This window comes from Falco punctatus, assembly GCF_963210335.1.
Source record: "Falco punctatus genome assembly, chromosome: 10".
Classification (NCBI taxonomy): Eukaryota; Metazoa; Chordata; class Aves; order Falconiformes; family Falconidae; genus Falco; species Falco punctatus.
The window spans coordinates 7,801,171-7,820,306 of record NC_137590.1 but is presented as its reverse complement, the minus strand read 5'-3'; the positions used below and the strand labels follow the sequence as shown (position 1 = coordinate 7,820,306).

The following is a 19,136-nucleotide window of genomic DNA, read 5'->3' as shown; positions in this document are numbered from 1 at the left end:
GCCCAGCGCCGCGGGGCGGGCAGGGCAGGTGCGGGCAGGTGCGGGCAGGGCAGGTGCGGGCAGGGCAGGTCCCGGGGCGGGCAGGTGCGGGCAGGAGCGGGCAGGGCAGGTCCCGGGGCGGGCAGGAGCGGGCAGGTGCGGGCAGGGCAGGTCCCGGGGCGGGCAGAGCCGGGCAGGGGCGGGTGCGGGAGCGGAGCGGAGCTGTCCGCGGCCGCCGGTGCTGAGCTGCGGTGCAGCCGCCGCGATTCCGCGGGCGCGGAACCTGCCCCGCCCCCCCCCCCCCCGCGGAGCTGCCGCGGGAGCCCCAGCGAGTTGCTGGCGGCGCAGAGCGGGGCGGGCTGCGCCGGGGGCTCCGCCGGGAGAGGTAAGGGGGGCTGCATCCCCTCTCAAAGGGGCTTGCAAGAGTCCGAGGTGGCTACCGGGGTGGCAGAAAGCAGGCTCCTTTTGTCTGTAACCGACAGGATGGGCAGCCCTGGCACGGGAGAACTCTGTCATCTACAAAGCGATTTTGGGCAGGGGGCTGAGGGCTGCCTTGCCTTACACTGCAACCTGTCCTTCAGGAGCTGAGCAGTCACTCAGCCGTGCTCTTTTGCTCTTCTATGACTTTTAAGGCTTGCTTTACTTGCTAGGCAGGCAGTGGTGTCTGAGCTTCCCCCATGCTAGGAACTGCAGAAATCGATTCCTGCTATTTACTATTGAAAGAGACTGGAGGTCAGCTGAGTTTCTAGGCTCATCAGGTTTCCTCCTCCTCCTCTCCAAGAAAGTCTCTGTCTTTGTGGCACGTTGGCTGAGGAAAAGCAACTGTTCAAGTCTGGAGAGGAAAAGGGCAAAACCAACAATCACACAAAATAAAATGCGTGGCTTTTCAGGTAGACATGGTGCATGTGATCAGGCCAGTCCGGCCAGCCATCCCCTGTCCTCCCAGGTTCCACACGTGGACATGTGAGGGAGGTTTAGGTTTGGTTCTTCTAGCAAACACAAGATTAGGCTCTGGGATGCAGAATACAAGGGTTTCCTGGTAATGTACCTGTGGCAGCAGCTGCCTGGAAAACTTCATCTCATTTTGAAGTCTGATTAAATTGAGGGGAAGGGAGCTTTCACAGTCTGTCTCTTCTTAGAACAGAGTCTGAGCAATGGAGCTTAAATCAAATTCAACAGCAGCTTTGTATGTCCAAAGACTACGTGGCCAGGCAGTTTGATTTTAAAGGGCTGCGTTGTGCTGGCTGGGTAGCCCCCGATGCAACATTCTCGTCTGAAGTCATTCCCAGAGGAGTTACAGTTTTAGTCTTGATGGAGCATAGTCGTGTTTTTGAAATGTTTTTGAACTGGAAGAAAACTCCAGCAGCTGTTCCTGTCAGAAATGAATGTGAATGTGTTTAGTACCTGCAATGATACTTCTGCAGCTTGTGATTTAATACTAAACATGACAGCAGAGAGGGAGGCTTGTGCGAGTCCCCCTCTGTCACACGCTCACCCAAGGGAGCAGCCCAGAGAGAGGGAGGACTTTGGTTTCCAGCACAGAACTGGAATTTGTGAACTGGCAGGGAAGCAGGTTAGTCACTGTCTTGTTTCCACGAGGGTAAAGACCATGGAAGCACCTCCTGGGGCCAGGTGTGAAGGAGCCACACCAGCATCCCCCTCACAGAGTAGCTCAGACAAATGGACCACGTTCTAATTTGTCTGTGGGGGAAAGGCTTTACAAGCCCTCCATGAAAGCAGCAGGGCAAAGTCTGAGATTTTTGCTATAGTTTTTATACTGATCCTACCTTCTCTTGCCTGTACGCTGCACATAGCTACAGTATGTCTACAGGATGTAGTTTATGATTTACTTCCAGACGCAAAAATGACTTTCCATATTTCTGTAAAACTGATTTATTGTCGGTGTGTCAATGACATCAGCATATCTATCAGTGCATGTGATGCATTTTTATCATTTTCTGTATCACAATGAAAGATGCGTGCTTTACAAATAGCTCAAGCACAGCCATAAAAATAAGGCCTATCCGAAGTAATATGTCAGAAATAGAAGTTCCTCTCCCCTGGATTATTGTTATTTGCCAGCTTGATCTCAGAGGACACTTGTAGGTCCCCTGACGTATTGTAGGATGGAGACCTGCCAGGGTTCTGAAAGAAATAAAAGTCCTGCAGGCTTTGCCAGTTCTCTTCTTCCTTTGCTGCGTGTGTGCATGCACGCTGAGGAGCAGGAACAATTCCTTCCAGACTGTTTGTGCTAGGCTTTGCCCTGTCTTGTCACCAGTGCAGCTGTGTGACCAAAGTCCTTCCTTTTTCCCAGGCTCCATGTTCTTAATACACATATACTTTGCTAAAGCATCTCAGAGAGGTGGTGTGCGTGTGCTGTGTTAAGCGTGTCTGCTTCCGAGGGCTCTTGAGGAAGAATAAAATATGGCCTAAGGGAGAACAATGCATTATGAGAATTTCAGGAATGATTTGCTCAGCCCTAAATGAAGGTTGTTTCCAATTAGGTTAATGAAGGACGTCATTCTCATGGCCAGAGTCACTTGGTGTGGTACAGGAAAGTATAAATCACCTGTCCCTCTACATGGACACTCTTTACCCTCCAAAGAGCACAGGAGAGTAAGGGAAATTATTCTTACTAGGCAGAGAAGCATTTAGCATCCAAGGTGCTCTATGGAGGAGATGAAGCCAGCAGCCCCCTTTCACCACCAGCACTCTGTCCTCCTGCCCACCCATAGCACAAGGGGGGACTGCCAGTCTCCATCACCTCCGCATCCTCCTCTCCTGCTAGGTTCACTCTCCTCTACACCAGCTTTGCTCCCAGGGTGGTTGACTCCCAGTCCCAATCCTAGGTGCCAGTCTGCAGCCTGGGACACAGCTGCAGCACTCTGACCCCTCGGCTGGGTCTCGCCCAGTTTGCACTGTCACAGGGCTCTTGTTGCCAGGAACCGCACCTCCCTCCCTCGCAATCTCTTGCATATAGGGATGTTCAGAGCAACCAGCATCGTTGAAGGCACTTGTGTGGACAAGTGCTGTAACTAGGGCTGCCCAGCAGTGCGTGCATTTGTCCCAAAGGCACAGGCTCATGTCTTAATGCCCATGTCCAAAATGTGCCTGTGGGAGCTCTGCCCATTTTCGATCTGTTTGTGGTTAAGGGGAAAGAAAGAGTCACTTTCTCAAGAAATTTTGAAGAGAAACTTTGAAGCTGATGAGTATGTAGCAAAACCTCCTCCCTCATTCTCTTTCCACATCCACAGTGTCATACTGTGGGTCTAATAACTTGGTGGTTTTCTAATAAATTTAACTTTAGCATCAATTAAAATGCTTTGGCACACAAGGAAGGGAGAGGTGGACTCCTAAGGACATTCATCATAGAAAGCACATTGAGATTGGATTTTCATTAGTTGTGAAATTAAATACTCTGAAGCAGCTTTTTCACCTTGACAATTACGAATATGCATCAGAGTGATGTTCTCACCCAGCCCTGCCTGCTCCTGCATGTGCTGGTGAGGAGGAAAGCCCATTTCCTCACAAGCCTTTTAGAGGGTGGCCTGAAAAAGGGAGAAGCTGGGCTCCAACCTTTTCTGCGTCCTTGTGATGGAGAAATCTTATCAGGGAACTTTTCTGCAGCATCCAATCAGTTCTGCCTGCACCCTTCAGTTAAAGCCTTAGATCCCGTAGCTGTCTGTCGTGCATCAGCTGCCTTCCACTAAAGCCCAGATTTGCCATTGCTGCTTTTCCTAAGACAGAATGACTCAGAAGATTTTAAACAAAACCTGAACTCAAGCCCCATTGATTTTGCTGTTCTTTATGAGTCACTGCATCATATGGTGAGGATTTGAGGCTAAGGACAAGATTTGCACAGGGCAGGTGAAGAAAGGTTGGGAAATGTTTCCCTTTTTCCTGCTAGGGATTTCCAGCACAAGTGTCCAACAAGTCAGGATTGTCAGTGAAAATCTCAAGGGAGAACCTGAGTCTCCACTGGACAGTCAATGAAGGGAGAGGTTCAGCTTGAACCCCGGGTGTGAAAGCACATGGAATGCTTGCAAGGGGCCCACATCACAGGGTCGGTGCCAGGTATCTGGGAACATCTTTTTGTTGGCACGATTGATCTTGTAAAGGGAGAAAACACCCATCACAGAGCTACTGTGCTCTCCTCCTACATGATGTTGTTGTTCCTCTGCAGTCGGGCAGCGTGTAGGTGATGCCCAGAGCCTGGCTGGCACTGGGTGTAAGCTGGCAGGAGCGCAGCGGCCGGGCTGGTTACAGAGGAGGGACAGCTTAAAGCTGCCTGGTGTCACCTCTGTGCTGGTGCCTCTGTCTGGGATTCATGGGCTCCGCTCAGGATTCCTGCCAATTCTATTCCCCAAGCTCCCAGGGAGCAAATGGGAAAGGCCACCCTGGATGGACACCAGCACGTCCCAGTGCCTCAGACGGGCAGACAGGGAGGAGCTTCCCAGGGCTGCAGGTGCCATCAGTCATGCTGAGGACGCGGAGAGGGGACAGTCACCTTCAACATAAACCTGTAAGTGAAAGCCTGAGAGCAGGTGGCGAGCTGAGCAAACTGACTTATCCTGAGATGCTTTTAGTGTGGTGCAGAAAGATCAGGCAGTGAATTGCTTCCCTGGGTATCCAGCACGGGGGAAGGAATGGCGTGCAGCTTCCCAGGTTACTATTAGCTGAGATAAATTCCTGCCTAAACTCTTTTCCCTCTAAGCAGAGCTCAGGGTGGATCTTGGCCCGTTGCTGTTCAGACTCCAACCTTGCGTGTCCTGGTAATTACGTTGTGTAGACATTTACGAGGATGGCCAGGGAGGTTGCACTCTGCCCAGAGCAGCTGGAAAGCCCAGGCAAGCGGAGGGTGGTGACAGTGACTTCTCATAACCTCGTAAGCAGCATCTCTGCTGTGTGGCCACACTGAGGGGGCTCGGTTCTCTGCACTGTGACCGGGCCAGATGAATAGGGAGAGGGTAGGAGGGGTGTAAAGCAAGCACCTTGTGAATTGTATTTGCTAAGAAAAGCAAATTGATGCAGCTGAACTGTATCATGCAAATGAGGACATTCAAATGTGTTAAAGTGGTCCAAGGCTACACCAGTGCCAAAGCAGAACTGAGAGAGCAATGTCCACCAGCCAGGAAAGCAAAAGGAAGAGCGGATCTGGGGAATAAGCACCTGCAAAGCGTGTGCTGGGCTGGCAGCGAGAAGCCCTCCAAGTCAAGTTGCCGCTTTGACACCAGCACTACGTTATTTAAAGTAGGAAGCCTCTAAGATGCAAATATTAATATTTTCTTACACATTTTAGCAGGCAATTATTAAAAGGTAATGAATATTTAAGGCTGAACATCAAAACTGCATGTATGTAAATTCAAGTAATAATGCATGAGAAGTTACCGTACTGTATTTCTATGTACTGGTAACAAGACAGGGGACATTTGATATGTTCAAGTAGCAAACTGCCTGTGTGGCTGCCAGCCTGCCTGGGCAATCGCACTGCTGGGCGCTTGTTGCCCTAGGTGCTTGCATATCGAACCCCCAGGGCTACCAGCCTCTTCCTAGCCCGTAGAGAATGGCTGGGGTTTAGTTTCTTAGTAAAGCACGTGCTGTTGTTAAATGAATGCTTTGTTTTGCACGACAAAAAGACTAGAAAAGTCCCAGGTGTGGTAGTCATCTCTCTGAAGTGAAAGATTGTGGCAGGATTGTGGCTCTTTTGTACTAGGAAACCCAAATAGGAGTGGTTAGACCCCCTGGCTGTGCATGTTTACCTTCACAGTGTCCATACAGTGCCACAGACTGACTTTCCAGACCCAGGCAGGAGGATGGGGCTTTTCAAAACAATACAGGATCTCTTTCTCATCACCAAAAGCCAGCAAATGAGTTGGGGAAGGAGGAAAGTGTACCGCACAGCTTCCTGAGAGCCTCTGTCAGTTTAGCAGGACAAGGTAAATGGAGCTTAATTTAAAATCACATTTACATCAAGCTGTCCAACCAGTAACCTGGGCAAAATGTGTCTCAAGGATGAGGGACTCTGCCAGCAGCACAAGGGCTCTGGCCATGTCTGCTAGGGTGAGCGAGCCAAAGCCTGGCTTGCTGTTGCTCCTTCGGTCTTCAGCGTATGGCACCTCTCCCTGCGGAGCACACACTTGTTGGGACTGTTTTGCACAGACCAGTTCTCCTGCTTTCCACTGTCTCTGTTCATAAGGGGAGCAGGAACCACCCAGAGAGGCCAGAAGTTCAACAGGGTGATTTGAGAACCACGGATGACCATTGCAACTCCCATTAGTTATATTAACCAGCATCCTACCTGGCCTGCAAAGGCAGCTCCATCGTATTCATGGTATGTAGGCACTGACCATAAAAATATTAGATTGCTTAACATCAGATGCTTGAGACAGGCTCACTGAAAAGTAGTAAGTGAAACTATGCAAGTTGTAAACATCCCATAGGTTGTGTGCCCACCTAACCCAAGAAAGCCATGACCTTGGTCCATTGGTATTTGGCTGTATGGGCCAATAACACAGAGAATGAAGAACTATTGTCAGGATCTCTTGGCACTTTAACACCAATTATTGTCTTAAAGTACATTTATACTGAAAGCGGATTTACTCGTTACTTCAAGTAATCAGCTCCATCTCTCTGAATGCAGCCTTGGATATGAAGGCATTTTCACCGGGGTACGGATAACAAGGGTAGTTGCTCTGTTGGTGAAGTCCGTGTCAGCAAAACCCGTGGAAAGGCTCCGTGTCCCTGCCTCCTGGCCCACGCGATAGCTCCCAAGCCGCCTCACGGCGCTCAGAGGCCAGGTAGGGATCTCTGCTGGGGATGCTGCTGTTACCCACCTCCTCCCCGTAAGGCCAGATCTGTTCCCTGTTCCAGCTCACGGCGTGGCCCTATGAAAACCAGGCACCGGGGCAGGAATCCGCAGCCTGTTGCCACTTGTCAGGGTTGGACCATGCCACGGCTGCCCCCAGCTGCCTCCCCCCAGCCCCTGCTCCTTCCCAGGGCACTGGTTTCAGTTCAGGGAAGGAGGCAGGAATACTGCATGCATTAAACATCCCAGCAAGCAAGCTAACAGCTATTGAAACATATAATTAAACCATTATTTTCTCTCACCCCCTCTTTTCTTTTTTCTTCACCTGAACAAAATATTTTCCCATTTGCTTGTTATCAGTGAAGGGAGTGAATATACTGAAACACATCTGCTGTTCTGCTAGACTACCCCCTATTAACTCCCTGAGCACTTGGGAACCTTTGGCTCAGCTGCACAGAATAACAGGGAAACTAATTAGCTCGATAAAGCTCAATGATTGAGACAGGCACCCTGAGAAAGGGAGTGACTTTTTACTACTGTTTTTTTTGGTTTTTTATTGTTAATACATGGGTTCACCCTCACGTTCTTCACTGCCTGCACTGCTGGCAGCATGGAGCAGATTTAGTTCCAGCTGAACAAGGAAGGTCCCAGGCAGGAGCAGCGATGATCGGGGTGACAATTCCTTTTTGTCCCAAGCTGTGGGGTCTCCTGGGCTGGGGTTTGGCCAACAGCTTGTTGCAAGTCCCCTTGTGTGTGTAGGCTCTTCTCAGCACGCACAGTGCGTGTCTCACAGTAGAGGCAATTAATATGCCGCCAGGACGGCACACGAACAGGTCTTGGCCACATAACAAAGAGAGTTTTGCCCAAGTCTTTACGCTGATGTGGACACAGGGACAGGCGGAGGCACGCGAAGGACGGGGCAAGCCTGGAGGAGGGGGGGGCTTTGCAGAACACGAGGCCTCCAGCTCCGAGCAGCTGGTCCCCATGGCCAGGCACACAGCGCCTGCTGCGGTCAGCACATGGCTGAGGCTTGCAAAGAAAATTTAGATCCAAAGGCTAATCCTAATCAGTAAAATCTGTAATTGAAGAAATGGTAATCACGTGAGATTACCAGCCCGATCCTGTTATCAGCCCCCTGCCCAGCTGGTTAGGTCAGCGCTGCACCAGCGTTAACAAAGCCACCCCTGCAGCGGGGGGCTGGGGGGTGCACGCTGCTGGCTCCATCATCGTGCAGTGCCAGCAGCGAGGCGCAGAGCTGTCCTCCCCGCGAACCAAGGAAGCTGAACACTCCTTCATTAGCCAGAATTCACTCTCACTTGTATTTGTGTCTTGCTTTGCAGATGGGAAATGCGTCCAACACCTCAGTGTTCATCTCCACCTTATCGGAGAGAGAAGACCTGATCTTTGGCACGCTCTATTTAGTCTTTGGTAAGCGAGGACAGCCTGTTATACCTGTGTCCCTGCCAGAGACATTCAGGCCTTTTGCAGTCACTGATGCTTCCAGAAGTGTGCAGTCATTAGCAGAACAATCAAACTGGCCCTTCCTGTGTCAGCCTTGATTGCTCAAAAGGATGATCTGGCCAAAGCTTGGGGGTACCACTTAATGTTTTTAAATATTTGGAAAGTTGAACAATGTTTGAGGAACGTGCTGTAACTCCTACTGCAGCCACCCGGCGTGAGATGGATAGGGGCTGTGTTAGCGCTGCCAGCTTCGTGAGTATTGAAGGTATTTAGACCTGAGCGGCCCTTGCTTTCAGCAGAAGGTGCTGGTGAATGTCCTGTGATTTGGAATTAGTGGCACTGAAAAGCCAGCAGGCACAACTGAGAGGCTGGGGTGTGCTCTGAGGTGGCCTAGACCTGCGTGGTGCGGTCCAGAAGTGAATGATGGCCAAAGAAAAGCCTTCCAGTGTTCCGAGCCCTGAGCAAGTTGTCTCCCAATGCTAGAAGAGATTTTCATGCCTGTGAGGGTGGGGAGCCCAAGGGATGCTCACGCCACTGGCACTACCAGCAGCCCTATAGGCACCTACAGCTCTTCAGAGTTAGTAAAGCTAATGAAATGTACTTAGTACGGATGTGAGACTAGCTCTGTGGGAAAGACGCCTTGTGAGGCTGGGAAGAAGGATAAACATCTCAGTGTTCTGCCCTCCAGCAGCTCCAGAGCCTCCAAAGCTCTGGTGTTGACCAGGTCCTGGAATCATGTTCCTGAGGGGAACTTTAGTGTTGGCTGTTCAGCGGCTTTGGAAGCTGATTCTTTCCATGGTATTTAATTTACAGCCTGATTCATTAGGGAGAAACCCTTGTCCTACCCGAGCTGTCCCAAGAGGAGCAAAGATCCTCCTTCTGAGGACACAGAAACCTCTTTTCAATGAAAGCACAAATAGGTAATTTAAAAAAGAGAGAAAGCCCTTGTTATAAAATTTTAATCACTGCTGTTGTTTTAAATACACTAATAGCAAGCAAAGAGCCTTCTTTTGTTTAGTCTGGATTTTCCTTGATCTTCATAATGCCTTTCTTCTTGTTTATTTTGTTACCATGATATTGGACAACACAGACTCACAGGAGTGCCATTGCCAGGAAGAAATTAAAAAGGCGAAGGGGCCCAGCTCCTTGGCCTCACATCAGAAGAGCAATCACACAAAGCTCCCGTTATTTATCTAGCTGGAAGGAAGTGCCCCCCTTGCTCCTTCCAGCTGGAAGAAGTGACTCTGGCCAGATCCTGCACCCGGAGCCCATTGCAGTCTCATCCCATCACTGCACTCCTACTAAACGCCTCTGTAGGATCTCGGGAAGGGGAAGGGATCATATGCAATGTAAAGCAGCTGCAGATGTACTCACAGAGCCCTGCGGGTCCTGTGGGCTCCCCTGGTCAGCCTGCTCCAGAGAGGGAAGCCTGGAAGCCCTTTCCATCCTCTGTAGACATCTCCAGTGTTTGCTTCCAAACATCTCAAGATGATCCTGGCTCCTTTCCCGGCCCCATTACATACAGCACTGTTCCTCTGTCTTCTCCGCAGGAATCATGTCCCTCTCTGGGAACTCGCTGCTCCTGCTGGTGGCCTATCAGAAGAGGTCCATGCTGAAGCCTGCTGAGTTCTTCATCGTCAACCTGGCCATCAGTGATTTGAGCATGACAGTGACGCTCTTCCCCTTGGCCTCCTCCTCCTTCTTTGCACACAGGTACCTTGTGGACATGGCTCTGCACCGGCCGACAGCCGCGGGTGCAGTTTGAAAACCTTGTCTTGGAATGGGGAGATCCCTGACAGGGGATCACTCTGGGATCACTCTAGAGGTCACTCTGGTGGCACGGGGCACTGTAACCTCGCAGCCAGCCAGCCCACCGCAGGGTGCTTTGCTCTTCCCTGTCCCTTTGGTTCATCACATAGACCTGCTGTAAAAGGGGTTTGGTGGTGGGTTTCCAAAGCGGCACCTGCGCGGGGTGGGCACTGCTGTGGTGTGCACCGGCATGGATCAGGGCAGCTCCCACACCCGTGGCTCCATCTGTGCTTGTCACTGGGATGCTCAGGGAACAAATTAGGGCAAGATCATGCCTGTGTTTGCTTGGGCAGTCAGGTGCCGGTATCCATGCAGCCTGTTGCAGCCACCCCGCACACGGCCAGCTTTGCTTCTGGTGTGGGACCAGTAGCTGCAGCTCCACTGCTGGGAAATGCCCAGCCTTCCTCCAGAGCAGGGACCCTGGGGAACACTGGGTCCAGCCGAGTGCCAGGGGCTGTCATCCAGCCGCCCGGCGGGGGGAAGGGCCGGGTTTACCTGCAGGCTTTCCCTTGCAGGTGGCTGTTCAACCAGGCGGTGTGCACCCTCTACGCCTTCTGCGGGGTCTTGTTCGGGCTCTGCAGCCTCACCAGCCTGACAGTGCTCAGCACGGTTTGCTGCCTGAAGGTCTGTTACCCAGCATATGGTAGGTGCTGGGACGTGTTATCTGATCTATACTTACACCCCTTTCTTTTTAATGGGCCAGATCCACCTCTTCTGGGAAAGCTTTGCCCCAGGGCAACCTATTCCCAGTCAATACACAGAACCATAGAATCGTTTAGGTTGGAAAAGGCTTTTAAGATCATCAAGTCCACCACTAACCCATGTCCCTAAGTGCCACATCTACATGTCTTTTAAACACCTCCAGGGATGGTGACCCCACCACCCCAGTGGCAGCCTGTTCCAGTCCTGGCCAGCCCTTTAGGTGAAGAACTCTTTCCCAATATCCAACCTAAACCTCCCTGGTGCAACTTGAGGCTGTTTCCTCTTGTCCCATCGCCTGCCCCCCCTGCCTACAGCCCCCGTCAGGTAGTTGTAGAGAGTGAGAAGGTCCCCCCTCAGCCTCCTTTTCTCCACCCCCAGCTCCCCCAGCCGCCCCCCATCAGACTGGTGCCCTGGCCCCTTCCCCAGCCCCGTTCCCATCTCTGGACACGCTCCAGCCCCTCCACGTCCCTCCCGCAGCGAGGGGCCCAGAGCCGGACACAGGACTCGCAGTGCAGCCTCACCAGTGCCGAGCACAGCGGGACGATCGCTGCCCTGGCCCTGCTGGCCACACTGCTGGGGACACCAGCCAGGCTGCTGTTGGCCTCTTGGCCACCTGGGCACACTGGGGGCTCCTGCCCAGTCGCTGCCGCCCAGCCCCCCCGGCCCTTTCCCGCCGGGCAGTTCCCAGCCCCCTGCCCCAGCCCGCAGCTGCCGGGGGCTGGTGTGACCCCCGGGCAGGGCCCGGCACTGACCCCGCTGAACCTCACACCGGTGGCCTCGGCCCCTCGGCCCGGCTGCCCAGCCCCCCCGCAGAGCCCCCCGCCCCCCAGCAGGCCAGCGCTCCCCCCCAGCTTGGTGGTGTCTGCAAACTGACTGGGGGTGCACTCGATCCCCTCGTCCAGATCATCGATACAGACATTGAACAGGGCTGGCCCCAGCGCTGAGCCCTGGGGAACACCGCTGGTGCCCAGCACAGCAGGATGTGACTCCATCCCACACCACGCTTTGGGCTCGGCCGCCCAGCCAGGGCCTCACCCAGCGCAGAGCATCCCCATCCCAGCCACGAGCAGCCGGGTTCTCCAGGAGATGCTGTGGGAGACAGTATCCAAAAGCTTTACTAAAGTCTAGGTAACACCAGCCACAGCCTTTCCCTCATCCACTGGGCAGGTCTCCTTGTCATAGAAGGAGATTAGGTTCGTCAGGCAGGACCTGCCTTTTATAACCCCACTCTGGCTGGGCCTGACCCCTGGTTGTCCTGCACATGCCACGTGATGGCACCCAGGGTGATCAGCTCCATAACCTTCCCCAGCACCGAGGTTGGGCTGACAGGGCTGTAGTGCCCTGGATCCTCCTTCCAGCCCTTCTTGTAGATGGGCATCACACCTGCTACCTTCCCGTCAGTTGGGACCTCCCCGGTTAGCCAGGACTGGTGACAAATGATGGAGGTTGGCTCGGTGAGCACTGCCGCCAGCTCCCTCCGTGCCCTCGGGTGGATCCCATCCGGCCCCAGAGACCCGTGTGTGTCTGAGTGGTGTAGCAGGTCGCTGACCATTTCCCCTTGGGTTATGGGGGCTTCATTCTGCTCCTCGTCTCTGCCTTTCAGCTCGGGGCTGGGTACCCAGAGAAAAACTGGTACACTTGTGCCGCAAACTCTGAAGGCTTTGATCACTTGTGTATTCACTCCTCTCCACCTGCATGGGGCTACGGAGCCCCAGCACCCTGTGCCCATGCCCTGTGCATGCATCCCAGCTGTCCCCTGCTTCACTCTAGGGCTCAGGAACATCATCCCAAAAAGTGTCAAGGGGCTTGTCCTCCCTCCATAGAAAACTCCCAGCTGCTGTATCACAGCAGGTTGCAGAATTTTAAATGTTCCTGCACAGACTTGAGCTTAGACTAGAGCAGACTCTGGGAAGCCACAAGCTCTGACAGTGCAAGAAGAGCTGCTTTCCCTTGTCCCTGGTGGGAGAGCCATAGGCCAAATGTATTTAATTCACCGAAATAATTAATACAAGAGAGCTGGGTTTTCAGTGTTATAGCTCACTTCTGTAGCCCTATTTTCACCTGGACTTCCTCTGCAGAGCTAATGTGAGTGTTTGCAGCAATAAGCTTGGGCACCAGGTCTTTGCAAAGGACATGCACTGCAGAGAGCACCTGAGCAAGCGAGGGGACGCAGGGATGTCCCCTGTACATTTACAGCTCCTCCTGTTTGTGGTTGCTTCTTAATTTCCTCAGCTCGGCTGCTAACCCTCCATCCAGCGTGTATCTGCAGAACAGAGTTTGGATTGAAGGCCAAGAATAGACATAAAATAAGAAATCAAAGATACTAGTTTGCTTTGCAGAGCAGCTCCCCAGGGTGCATCCTCACCCCCCGTCCTGTGGCTTGCTGCCTGGCTGTCCCGAGCCTGTGGCTGTTGCCAGCCACCAACACACTTTGTCCTGGGCAGCTCGCAGTGCCTCAAGGACAATGCTGGAGCAGAGTCACCTTGGTTATGTGCCAGCACGACAGCTCTGGAGATCACTAAAAAGGCAGAAGGAAAGATAAAGATAAAAGTTGGCTTTTCAAAGGCAGCCCAGGTACCGGTGGCTTTCCCCGCGCAGGTTCTGCTCGCTGGATTAGCCGGCGCTTGGCAGCCTGGCACCTTGGGCTTATCTCCCCGTGGGTCCCCAGCCCTTTTTCCATGAGGAAACGGCCCATCTCAGTGTGCTTTTCATTGCTTAGGGTCAAAGAAAAATGTTACTCCTATGTATGGCTGAAGATTTAGCACTTTAAGCTGAGCTCTTAGAAGAGCAGGGTTTTAGATTTGACAGGGGATGGGTCTAAAAGGAGAAGACACACCTCCCCCAGTGCTTCAGTCTGCCGGCGAGGGAAGGGTCCTTCATGTGGCAGTGTCTGGGGAGGCTTTACGTGGTCCCTGCCCCATGTCCAGGCTGCTGCAACCGGCCAGGATCCCTCCCAGCTGCCCAAGGGCCATGGGTGCAGCCCTGTCCCTGCGGGGCCATGGGTGCAGTGTCCCCTCCCATGCCACCAGCAGCCACGTGGCCTCCCAGCAATTCCTCCCGAAGCTGCGAGAGGCTGCGCTGCTGATCCTGCCATTGCAAACCCACACGTTTCTCTCGGCTCCGTGCTCTGGCCACTGGCCCAAGGGGACAGGAGGATACCTGTGTGTCCTGGGGCAAGTGTCGGTGTGGCTCTGCCTGCTCCACGGCACCAGCTCCTGCTCTGCTCCGGTGACCCTGTCCATGTCCCAGGGCAGCTGGCTTCGTCCCTGGTGCCTGGAGGTGTGGGTGGCTTGGGGGTCACAAGGCTCTCTCTCTGCTCCCCCTGGCCCATGGGAAGCCATTCTCACCCCAGTCCCTCTGCCACAGGCAACAAGTTCTCGCCCTGCCACGCCGGAGTGCTGCTGCTGTGCGTCTGGGCGTACGCCCTGATGTTTGCCACGGCCCCCCTGGCCGAGTGGGGCAGCTATGGCCCCGAGCCCTATGGGACAGCCTGCTGCATCACGTGGAAAGCCTCGAGCAGGGAGGCCACGCTCTACATCCTCGCCCTCTTCATCTTCTGCTACCTTCTCCCCTGCCTCCTCATCCTCGTCTCCTACTCGCTGATCCTCTGGACGGTGCGGGTGTCCCGGAGAGCCGTCAGGCAGCACGTTTCCCCCCAGCGCAGAGCCCGCAGCGTGCACAGCCTGGTCATGAAGGTAGGGGGGGGCTCGGGGCACTGCAGGGTCTCTGGGAACCCCCTGCCCCAGCCCCTGCCCCAGGCAAACGCGGCGGGACCCTTTCTGCCAGGATGTCTGCTGTTCCCAATGAATTCTCCAGGTGTTTGTATCTGTGGGTAATAACACATTTCTCCTTGTTTAAAGCCATCGGGTGGAGGAGTTTTCGTTTTAAATTACATTGGAAAAGATCATAAAAGGAGCTTGCATGAGTCATTGTTCCCCAGACTACGAGCTAATACTATAATTTACCAAGGATATGTAAAAAAAAAAAAAAAAAAAAAAAAAAAAAGTGGATACCCTTTAAAAAAAGCCACAAACACGAAAGAAAACAGCTTGCAAGCCTGGCCTCGAATGAAACGTTTGTGTCTGCTTTGAGGAAGGGGGTCTGAGCGTGGCCGGTTTCCAGAGCCTCTCGGTCGGTCTGCATGCCAGCACACATTGCTGGAGGGTTTTTAAGTGCTGCCAAAAGGCTGCTGGAGTCCAATGCTGTCCTGGTCCCAGGCGGGTCCCTGGGTGCTTCGTACCCGTCTGCTGTGGTGGGCCGAGGCAGCTCCTGAGTTCCCCAGGTGGGACAGGGTGGGAGTCGCCTGCAGCGAGTGCAGGTTAATGCTGTCACGCTGGGACGTGTTGATTTGCTGTCCTGATGTCTGACATCCCGATGTTCCAGTGTGATGGGTCCAGAAGCACCTTTCCCTGGGGATGTGAGCAACTGCTCAGGGTCCCACTGTGGTGTGACCCCACGGGGCCTCAGCATGTGGCTGAGGTGGGGGGAGGGGAGCAGTTAGCATCCCGCGTGTGCCGCAGGAGGCTCAGGGCATTGCTGTCTCCATCGCCTTCTCTTCCAGCTGAGCATTGCCGTGTGCCTGGGGTTTTTGGCTGCCTGGACCCCTTACGCCGTCGTGGCCCTCTGGGCAGTCCTCGGTGACGCCAGCCAGGTGCCGGCACTGGCCTTTGTGCTGTCGGCCGTCTTTGCCAAGTCCTCAACGCTCTACAACCCCCTGGTGTACCTGCTTTTCAAGCCCAACTTCCAGAAGTTCCTCTCCAAGGACGTGGTGCTCCTCCAGGCCATCCGCACCCTCCTCTGCTGCGGCTGCCCGAGCGCTGCGCTCCAGTCTTTCCCCTCCTCAGGCTTCGGTGACCATCCTGGAGCCTGCAGAAACTGCAACGATACTTTTGAGTGTTTCAGTAACTACCCCAAGTGCTACAAACTGCCCCAGGCCCCTGGCAGCTCGCCCCGGCGTGCTCCCCTGGCTCTCCTGGCCGATGGAGCTGCTTGCCAGCCGGGGCTGAAGAGGACGGTGCAGGTGATGGTGCTTGTCACACGGAAGAGATCGAGCCTGGGTGCTGCGAGCGTGGCGGGGGAAGCCCTGCCGGCAGGTATCATGAAAGACCTTCTCTGAGCCCAGCCGTGCCCAGCTGTGTCCTGCCAGCGCACGGGAAGACAAACCTGGATGCAACATTTCTCTCGCCTACATACCCGATGGGCCCCCGGCATGTTCTGCAGATGAAGAGACGTGAAAATTTGAAAATTTCAGACCAGCCTTGCCTCTCCCTCTGGTCTGGCTCTTGCAACTTTGAGCCTAGTCTTTGCACTTGCAAAACAAACAAACAAAAAAAAGACCCCCGGTGCCTGAAATCAGCCCAGGGTGCAAGCCCTGGGTGCAGTTGCTCCTGCAGTTTGCTCTCTGGGCTCATGGCCTTTGTTTTTCCATCCTGGTGCTCTGATGACCAAGTAGGAACTTGGTTGTCTTAAGAAACAGTGCCTGGCAGGGAGGGCTGGGGGCCGGGGGGCCCCGGGAGCCATCCTGCCTCCAGCGCCAGCCCCTGCAGCCCCCACTGACCGTGTCCTTCCCCGCCGGGGAGCGGGACCATGCCGCTCAGCTACCTCACTGGGGATTATGAAGCATTTTTCTGTACCTCTCAAGAGACGACTCTTTGTGCAGGTAGCGTTGCCCCACTCCCTTGATTTGAACACAAACCCACCACCATCCTACAGATCGAAATGGGAGCTTGTCTTTAAGGATTTGGGGTTGGAATAATCCCGGTGCAAGTAATAGCAGTCCCAGGTCGTGCTCTCCAGGCAGGGGACAGCAGGTCTGTGGCTGAGCACCATCCCGAGAGGGGCTGTGGCTGCAGGGACAGCTCATGCCACCTGCACTGCTGCACAGGGGAGCAGCTGCCTTGGGCAGCTGCGTCCTGCGGGCATTTGGAGATCAGTGTGGGCAGGTCACCCACGGGAATGGTCTGGGATGAGAAGGACCCAGAAGCTGTGAAATGGCCCGATGCAAAGCCATGAACAGAAGACTCCCCACGTTACCCGCTGTGGCAGGCGCAGGGCAGGCTTGCAGGCGTCTCTCCAGAAGCATGGTGCCCCCACGGTGAAGGTCACCTGGGGCTCAGCTCGAGGGGTCCCCATCCCACCCCTAGCACCGAGCTGCCTTGGGCATGGTGGGAGCTGGTTTTGCTGTGCAGGGGCTGAATAACAGCCGGAGTGCTGAGAGAGGTTGGTTATGTCCCCCCAAAATTACAAAATATATTCAAGATGATGAGAAGAGTCAGCAGCAGAGGTGGGGAACATGCTGCCCTCTGGCACGCAGCCAACCAACTTACCGGTGGGACCGCTTTACATTGTCACTGGTGAACCAACAGAACCACGCCGCAACCCGTCACCAGAGCTGCAGCAGTAAATCATGGCTGTGCTAAAAGGGAATAGCGATCCGCTTCCTGCACCGAGTGCTGGGAAACAGCTGGTGCCCCAGTGCTGTCACTGGCTGCGATCTGCCTGCCAGCCTCCCTGCCAGCCTCCCTGCCTGCTCTGCCTGCCTGCTCTGCCTGCCAGCCTCCCTGCCAGCCTCCCTGCCTGCTCTGCCTGCCTGCTCTGTCTGCCAGCCTCCCTGCCAGCCTCCCTGCCTGCTCTCCCTGCCTGCTCTCCCTGCCTGCTCTGCCTGCCTGCTCTCCCTGCCTGCTCTGCCTGCCAGCCTCCCTGCCTGCTCTGCCTGCCTGCTCTGCCTGCCAGCTCTGTCTGCCAGCCTCCCTGCCTGCTCTGCCTGCCTGCTCTGCCTGCCAGCCTCCCCGCCAGCCTCCCTGCCTGCTCTCCCTGCCTGCTCTCCCTGCCTGCTCTGCCTGCCAGCCTCCCTGCCAGCCTCCCTGCCTGCTCTCCCTGCCTGCTCTCCCTGCCTGCTCTGCCTGCCTGCTCTCCCTGCCTGCTCTGCCTACCAGCCTCCCTGCCTGCTCTGCCTGCCTGCTCTGCCTGCCAGCTCTGTCTGCCAGCCTCCCTGCCAGCCTCCCTGCCTGCTCTGCCTGCCTGCTCTGCCTGCCAGCCTCCCCGCCAGCCTCCCTGCCTGCTCTCCCTGCCTGCTCTGCCTGCCAGCCTCCCTGCCAGCCTCCCTGCCTGCTCTCCCTGCCTGCTCTCCCTGCCTGCTCTCCCTGCCTGCTCTGTCTGCCAGCCTCCCTGCCCGTAAGCCGACCCTGAGCTCTCCCTCCTCCCGCTGCTCTCCAGATACAGATACTGCTATTTTTAGCGGTTGCTCCTAGAACCAGGATGGATCCCTGCCTTTTCTTAGCACAGCTACGGCAGCCTCCTCCCTTCCAAGGACACACAGCGCTCCGCAGAAGACCCGCCAGCTGCAGGGGTGTGCAGAAACGGAGGGGCAGGTGTGCTCCTGGGGGGCAGGCAGCAGATGCCCACCACCAGTCGTTTAAGCTGCAAACTTGGTACCGCTGAACCTGGGCATTAAAAACACCAAGGTTTTTGGCCTTGATGTTATGGCCCAATTCTGGCGTAGGTGGCAATGGGGCTGGTGTGAGCTCTGCGGTAGAGGAAGCAGTTGCTGCACACAGAGGCACCCAGTGAAGCAGCGCAGGGTGCTGGGGTGCAGGTGGTGCTGCCCTGCTTTCCCTGTGTGTGCTGCACAGCTCTCCGGCGCACGACAGCGTGGCAGTTGAGGCACTTGCTTTTGTCCCTTGGTCATTCCACTTAACCACTTTAACTAGCAGTTCCCTTGTGACAGGAGAGGGTCATCGCTGCCTCTGGGGTGCAGTTGCATCTTCCTGGGATGGTTTTGCCCACGTGTGATACCCGCAGACGGTTGGGACAGGGCAGGGTTTATGCACAAGAGCCAAGTAATAACGGGGAGGCCGTGCAGGGATTGACTCTCCTGCCTTCGCTCCCTCCTCCTGCTGTGCAACCCCCACCCCCACCCCAAAGATGTGCAATATTTGCAAAATGCTGCAAACAAACAAAGAAAAATCAGGGCAGCCAGTGAAGAGAGGACATTTCCAACACAGGTGCAGGTTTCTAGGAGGGCTGGTCCCCATCTGGCATGGGGCATGGCTGCTCGGCCCCTTGCCCCCCTCCAGCTCGGGCACCACTGCCCGCGCCCCATCCCAGGCACTCCGGCACACAAGAGAATCACACGCACTCGGTGTCTCTGCTGATTTGTCATCATGTTCCAGAAATTGTACATTTCTAAAGTAAATTCATTCATGCAAAATGCGTTCGGCTTGGTTCAGTTGGCTGTTAGCAGCCGCGCTCTGGGATGAATGGAAATGCTGCTGCTGTGCCTGCTGCGGCCAGGCTGGGTGCAGTGGTGGGTGCTGGCAGAGACAGGGCATGGCTCAGGGCAGGCAAACCTCGCCTTCCCCAGCAGCCAAGCCCGGGGCAG

The 19,136-nt window shown here is 54.8% G+C and overlaps 1 protein-coding gene across 5 annotated transcripts in view; it reads left to right on the top strand.

Moving 5' to 3' along the window:
• The window catches only part of SPATA2 (spermatogenesis associated 2), a 50,324-nt gene extending 31,634 nt beyond the window's left edge, over positions 1–18,690 (top strand). For 3 of the 5 annotated variants that reach the window (XM_080405125.1, XM_080405130.1, XM_080405127.1), the window contains 5 exons: positions 8,125–8,212; positions 9,796–9,958; positions 10,570–10,697; positions 14,123–14,451; positions 15,318–18,690. In XM_080405125.1, coding sequence (XP_080261251.1) covers positions 8,125–8,212; positions 9,796–9,958; positions 10,570–10,697; positions 14,123–14,451; positions 15,318–15,872 — 1,263 coding nt within the window. In that variant the 3' untranslated portion in view covers positions 15,873–18,690. Of the gene's footprint in view, positions 1–5,746; positions 6,311–6,619; positions 6,777–8,124; positions 8,213–9,795; positions 9,959–10,569; positions 10,698–14,122; positions 14,452–15,317 lie in introns of all 5 variants that reach the window. The other 2 variants (XM_080405129.1, XM_080405128.1) reach the window with 2 other exon arrangements.
• Positions 18,691–19,136: the final 446 nt, after the last annotated feature.